General features: G+C 32.2%; 1 protein-coding gene across 1 annotated transcript; it reads right to left on the reverse strand.

The window, feature by feature from the left end:
* Nucleotides 1-3,518: 3,518 nt before the first annotated feature.
* Nucleotides 3,519-6,459, reverse strand: LOC146896765 (uncharacterized). Its single transcript, XM_085738678.1, has 3 exons — nucleotides 6,203-6,459; nucleotides 4,339-4,460; nucleotides 3,519-3,772 (listed from the first exon to the last, which is right to left on the reverse strand). The coding sequence occupies exons 1-3, from the start codon at nucleotides 6,412-6,414 to the stop codon at nucleotides 3,741-3,743; spliced, it is 366 nt and encodes a 121-aa protein (XP_085594804.1). The 5' UTR covers nucleotides 6,415-6,459; the 3' UTR covers nucleotides 3,519-3,740.
* Nucleotides 6,460-7,688: the final 1,229 nt, after the last annotated feature.

Here is a 7,688-nt window from a genome sequence, read left to right on the forward strand (position 1 = left end):
TGGAGGGAGTAGTAAAGAATGCACATATTCATTTTGAAAAAAACACGAAATCAGGTTGAACATGAGAAAATAAACATCAACTTTTAGATCCCATACAAAAAATATTGGATACATCATTTTTATTTCAAATATGTTACAAGCATTGTACCAAAAAATAAAACACGAAATCAGGTTGAACATGAGAAAATAAACATCAACTTTTAGATCCCATACAAAAAATATTGGATACATCATTTTTATTTCAAATATGTTACAAGCATTGTACCAAAAAAATAAAAAATGTTACATGTTTGTACGATATTCCACCTATTTCAAACTATTCAAGGACATTTAGGACCCACAATAATAATATTTGGAGACAATTTTGTCCCTGAAAATATTTATTAAATTCCCTAAACTAAAATTCATATTCTTCCTCTTTCTTCTTTCCATTTCTCTTCTTCAACGAAAGATCAAAATCGCATAGTATGTTTGTAACTAGACCCTAAACTCTTATAGAGTTTAATTTATATACAATGTCAATATAAAAAAATATTATAGATACATTCAATGATGTGTTGACACATTATTAATGAATTAAATACATTATGTGTCATATCTTATTAATCAATGTGGCAACACTTTACAATATGCTTATAAATAGAGGGTCTTCCGCACAATAACATTCATTCAAAACTTGGTGGTTTAAGAGGAGGGCAATCGTTATGAGCATCACGTGGGAGCCTCAATCATCCTCCGTTTTGTCATAAGAATATGTTTCATTTCTTTCGTATTATGTCTTTTTGTTACCATTAGTAATTAAAAATTTATTGATTAAGATTCTAAGATGAATTTCTATTTATTTGTTGAATGCAAGTCTTTTATTTAGTTATGATATGAGTTATGTTTAATTTTCAGATGTTTCATACTTTTTATTGCCTTCACGCACTAGGAAGTGTGACATGCCTAGCATGTGCGATTTAACCATAGATTAGGGTTGGAAGCTTATGACTAGCTCGAGTATGAACCATTGCATGTGAACTTTGTTCTAATTTCTTTAATCAATTAGAGATAATTAGGGTATGTGGTTAACTTCTACGCTTCATGTTTGAAATTTGTTCATTTAAATAACAATTAAGGAATTTCAAACATGACTCGTTTAAATTACATGTGAAAGTCTAAATCTCCACTTTAATAACGATATCAACGTGTACATAAACCTAAAGAAGTGACGACTATTTATCGAGGTATGACTTTTTAGGTGATGAGGAACAACATGATTTCCGATTGAATTAGATTTAAGACAGGAAGCAACATATATGACCATACCAACTAATAATAGCAAGATGGAAGATTTTCGTGCGCTTGTGACCACATATGTGTGGGTAGCACTTGAGTGACATTGGGGTGTCAATGTCATGTGACATTGGCCAACCACAATGTCACAAGTGTACAAAATAAAAATCATGGCTTTCTTCTCTCTCACTTACAAGAAATTTTTGTCATTTTGTACACTTGTAACATTGAGGTTGGTCAATGTCACATGACATTGACACCCCAATATCACCCAAGTGTTTTCCATATATGTGTGGTGCAGCATTTTCCTTACACAAATTGTGTCTTTACCAAAAAAGAAAAACAAAATATCTTAGTCATTTGGTTCAGGTTATTTGCTAAGGAGCTCGATATTATTTCAACAACCAATAATTTGGTTTCACATAGAGATTAGTCATTGTCGCCCCATCTTATGGTCTTCCATTCCCGACACATCAAATCCATATATTTAGTGAAATTTGATATCTAGGTCAAGAGAACTATATGCATTGAACCGTTTTTATTGAAAACATTTAGAACAAAGATTGTGTTGCACAAATTTCATCTGATAATTTATATTTTAAGTTTATATATCAAAATATCTAATAAAAAAGAAGTTTAATATATCAAAGTAAATTTTGAATAAATAATTTTTTTCAACTTAATAGGTATAGTTCAATTGGTTAGACAATGTTGAGTTTGTAGGTGAATGATGGTGGTTTGATCCATAGTAGTTAATAGGCCGATAGCGACGCGTAGCGGCCGACCCCAAAAATGCTATAGCGGGATAGCGCATAGCGCTATGACCGCTATTTCATAACTTTTTGTACACCGTAACACGATGTCGCCATGGCCGTGTTGTCCACAAAAACAACAAAAATATGGAAACATAGAGAGCGAGAAAAGAGTTTTATATGAACAAAACGAGAGGATTGTTTGTACAAACAGAAATAGAGAGAGCAGAATGAAGTTTGGAATCAATAATAACAAAGAAAATTAGAACAAAAAAGTAACAGGACAACAAAGTTTGAGATTGTTAAACAAAAAATTAAGAGGATAACAAAAGGCCTTTTGCGTTTTGTGTTTTGGAGTTAAATGCCGTTTTGCGTAAGAATAAAAGAAAAGAGAAGCTGAACTTTTTAGGTTTTGAAGAAAATGTCAAAAATACCCTTTTTTTTAAAAAAAACAAAGACAATTTTGTGATTTTCTCTTAAAATTTAATAGCGGTTTTAAGCGCAACCCACCCACAAAACCGCTATGCGGCGTTGCGCCGCTATAGCGGCGCTATCTCACACCGCAACACTATGGCTTGTTGCGTAGCGCTTCGGCACCGCACCGCACCGCGCGGCCGCCATTGACTACTATGGTTTGATCTTTACATAACTCATTTTTTAAAAGGGACAAACAACTTTAAATTGTGATATAAGTATCATACATGGAGATTAGTCTCATTATCAAATTAAAAAGGCTTAAATAGGTCTTTCGTTTCGCAAATATAGGTCATTTGAATTTTCGTCCTTGAAGTTACTAATCCTTCCAATCTGCCACCGCAAATATTAATCATTTGACTTTTGGTCCTAATTAGGTTTTTTTGTTGAGGTGGCTCGTCATTAGCGACGTAGTGCCCATGTGGCAAGTGATGATTGGGCAAGGTAGTTGACTTAAATAGGTCTTTCGTCCTCGCAAATATAGGACATTTGAATTTTTGTCCTTGAAGTTACCAATCAGATGTAAAGGGTTTTCATCAAATTTCAATGCATTTAGTTGACAGACACTTTGGTGGAAGTTGGAGTGGTGGCGTTTAAAGCAACAGCTGAGGCGGAACCAATTGTGCTGCAACGAGAGGTGGCCATAGGGTTTCATCCGTTTCGATCTAGTTTAAGCTTTATTTTTATAATGATCTGATAGACAAGGATGTATGAAAATCACCCTACTTTTGGCGCGGTAAAGGTAGAGGATCCATTTCCTTAAAAATACTAATTTCATTGAACACTTTCCAAAAAATAAATTTTGCATAAGTGCATTAAATTAATACAGCTCAAATTCTTAGCATTTAAAATTCTTTAGAACTTTTCAATGCCTTTTATAAACACAAAATAAGGATGTACCCTTTGCAAGTGCGATTTTATTCAACTTTTTTTTTCTTCAATGCCTTCTTCTCTGGTAACACACAAGGAGAAGAACATTAAAAAGTCATAATATGGATTAGTCTTTAGCTTACGAAATGTATAACAATAATACTTTTTATAAAACAAAAGATGATCTGTACAAGTACACATATATTAGTAGTTAATTCATCATCCTTTTAAAATGTGCAGCCCAGGGGCAAAAGTTGTCATACATGGCAAACACATAACGTTCTCGAAAGCAGGATCGTCGTCAATAACCTTGAACAACCTCTTCTTGATACCCATTCAGAATTTGCCAACAAACATTCCTCTCTGCTTTTACTTTTTTCCTTTCTTAGCCTGCTTCTTCTCTGTATGATTTTGTACAAAAATGAATATTAAAATTAGTCACATAACTGAGTTAGGTAATTGATAATTCCTTTTTCCCTAAACTTCTTATTGTGATCATTCAAACTCAGATATATCACACTGATTATGTTTTCTGAGTGTCAGCGGAATTGGCTTAAAAGCAGATTGGACAAATCTAAGTAAGTCATGTTTTGATAAACAACTTGATTAGACGTTTGTAGCATAAATGTTTATCATATAGTAAGTGCTTGTGTATAAGCTATTTCTCTATAAGAAAAGATAAAACAAATTCAAACTTTTTTCATATAAGCTATCTGCTATCCTAAAACAGCTTTTGAACATATCATACATAAACTGCTTCCATAGCCCAACAAAGAGTCTCACAAGTGTTTTTGCATATAGATAAGTTCAAATAAACCAATCCAACCAGATTCATAATCAAACAGTATATGACATGCTCAACTTTTCAACAGTAAGATCAGTTGAGAATCAAAAATTACATTAAGCACACATAAAAGCATTATGTGGCTGTATGTAGTATTAATAGAGTATGTATGATGAGAGTTACCTAGTTTCCTCTTGGCTTCAGATTTCGCAAAGAACTCTCTCCATTCATCGGTGAGAACAAAAATCGGTTCATCATCCTCTTCGTCACCGTCTAGCTCAATATGCTCCTGCTCTTGTGAAATTCTGATGTCATCCAAAAGTGTCATAAGATTGATTACATTCATATACAATAAATAAAGAGGATGGATGAATTAGTCTTACGGAAACCTATGACTCAATCAATGTCACAGGTTTCTAATTATAACAATAAAGTACATCAGGCAACAGATGGAACCATGCAACAACAATTAAGCCTTATCTCATTAAGTAGGATCAGCTACATGGATCAAATGACGCCATAATATTCTATCACATATCATATGTCCATCCAACTCATTAATCTCTAGGTCTTTCCTAACAATTTCTCTTATAGTTAGCCTTGCTACCCCAAACCCAGATAAAAGAATTACGAGAGGGCGCTGTGTTAGGGAGTCGACAGCAAACATAAAACTTAATTGAATCTTTATGACATAGATCGAACCATGCACATTACGAGATGTACAGTTAGAAACTAGGCTAACTAGGACTGCACAATATCCAGAATCTAATGAAATGCGACAGAAAATAATGCTACATTGAGCAATATTAGAAAATCAAACTAACCAGGCCAGTCATCAAAAGAAAAACCTTTGAGGAAATGTTAATATATTGTTGGTTTGAGATAAGATAAGGGAACTCTTGTTAAGGCAATTAATCGAAAAAATCCTAAATACATTTATATTTTATATGCAATTTCTTTCATAATCACTTAAATCATAACAAGTTGCTTTTAAAAATTTACAGTGTTCCATTCTCGTTCCCTTAATTCATGGTGGAAATCACAATCTACTTTCAATGGTTAAATTCAGATTCTATATATTTTTCTAAACTTGCAAACAGTGCATTTAGTGGCATTTGTTTATTTCCCTATACAAAACCATCTGTGGAACTTCAATTAGTTTCAGTGAAGTTTAAACTTCGTTTTTTTAACTTCTAAACATTGTTTTCAAATAGTGGCTATAACGTAACGGAAGCGGCTATAGCAGCTCTGTAGCACTACAAAATTAGCGTAATTTGAACAAACCGCGATTTTTGGCAATTTGTGAATGATAACACTGATTACCTAAAGTTTCAAAGTTATTTATTTTCTTCTCTCACTTGGATCATACAATCTACATAATTTTTCGCCAAACTTAAACTTCTAGTATCTTATTTACTACTGTCATGGGAACTTCAACTCGATTTCATAAAATCATTGGCACATTGTTAGAATTTCCAGCTACTTGAAATATCTTTCAGTTCTGTATATAGTGTAAGCATCCTAATCCTAAAATGTGGAACTTCAATTTAGTTCAGTAAGATTTAACCTAAATTTTTTTAATTTATTGACAGTGCTGTCAAAGAACGACTATAGCGTAGCAGAAATTGAAAAAACCTTAATATTGTTCTGCAATTCGCTATATAGTACGAAGCGTGGTCAAATAGCGGCTATTACCAACGATCTACAGTTGACAACACTAGATATCTAAAGTTTCAAACTATTTGTTTTTTTTTATTTAATTTTGGTCATACATACAAACTACATGATTTTTCACCAAACATGAAGTTGTAACATCTTATTTACTTACTATCAAGGGAATTTCAATTCAATTTCATAAAATCTCTGGTACAATGTTAGAATATACTAATTAATTTCATAAAATCAAGGTTTAAATATGATTTTAAACCCTAAAATCACAGTGCTGACATGGGGACTAAAAAGCAACAATTTTTTGAATTTGCAGAGACGGAATCAAAACATAAAACGCTAATTGATACCAAAAAAGAGAAAAATGAAAGGAACTTACTGTGCAGGAGAAGAAGTAATAGGTTGATTGAGAGGAAAGATATTTTGAGAATGAGTTTGAGGAAGAAGATGAGGAGGGTTAGGGTTGTTGTTGTGGAGTGGGCAGTGGTGGCAATGACGGCGGAGGGGACAGTGTGGGCAGTGGTGTTGATGCTGATGACTGTGATTATGATGAGGGCGGGAGCATCCATGGGAAGAAGAAGAAGAAGCCATTCAAGATTCGAACAAGAAAGTGTGTTTATTTTGGGTTAATAGTTTAACCCTCTATTTATGAAATATATTTTTAATATAAGCCAAATATTTAAAAAAAAAACTTTTTTTTTGGGTCATGTAATACAGTGGGTAGAATTCATCTTATAAATCGAATAAATGGGGTGTACGGGGTTTGAACCCGACCCTTATATATAATAATGCGTTGTTCTACCAATTGAGTTATACTCACGGGACAAATATTTAAAAAAACTTAATCTCTATAAAATATATTAATTTTTTCTTTTAAGGAAAACAACATATCAATTTTTTTATTCAAAAATAAGCATATCATTTTTTTTATTTAAGTTCTTATAAAATTACTAATCCTAATATTTTTTTATAAAATCATGTGCCGTTTGGATTTAGCTTATTTTGTGATATGAAAAATAACTTATGCAAATAAATAAGCTTTTATGTTAATTTATAAATTACGGCTAACGAAAATTATATCTCGCATGAGATGTTTTTACTTTTTACATGAACCACATTAACAAACTTGTAAATAATACATAAAAGCTTATTTATTGGGTCAAATACCTCCTATGGTCCTTTAAGTTATATATTTATAACGGATTGATCCTTTTAAGTTTTTTGGTTACCAATTGGTCATTTAAGTTATTTTTTGTTACAAATTGGTCATTTAAGTCGTAAAATATTTACACTGTCATCTCTCTTTTCAGCCAACATCGTTAAAAAGTGTTTATAGACCATTTAACATTAAGATGGTAGGTCCAAAAGTGCTTATGATATCAAACATGATTACTTATACACATTTTCTTCTTCTTGTTTTTGAATTTGAAACCTAATTTTAGAGATAAGTATTTGATCAACAAATTTATAAATCAAGTAATCGGTCAATTTTGTTTTGAATCAAGACCGAATAACACATATATGAACTCTAGTTTTGAGAGCAATAAATTTGGACAAACCAACTTAACATTAAACATCCACAAAACACTTCTTGATTGAGTTTGATGAAATTAGGATAATGGTGCAAATATTTTATGACTTAAAAGACCAATTTGTAACTAAAAAAACTTAAAAGACTAACTTGTTATAATCATGTAACTTAAAGGATTGCAAATGGTATTTGGCCTATTTAATATATAAACTCTTTTGCATAAGCATTAAAATAAGTCAATCCATACAATAAACGGTTATGGATATGACTAGTAGGGTTGGGAATAGGCCGGCCGGCCTACAGGGGCCTACGGCTGGCTGTTTTGGCTGGCTTT

This window comes from Medicago sativa, chromosome 8 (assembly GCF_051527215.1).
Source record: "Medicago sativa cultivar Bolivia chromosome 8, Bolivia_mono, whole genome shotgun sequence".
Taxonomy (NCBI): domain Eukaryota; kingdom Viridiplantae; phylum Streptophyta; class Magnoliopsida; order Fabales; family Fabaceae; genus Medicago; species Medicago sativa.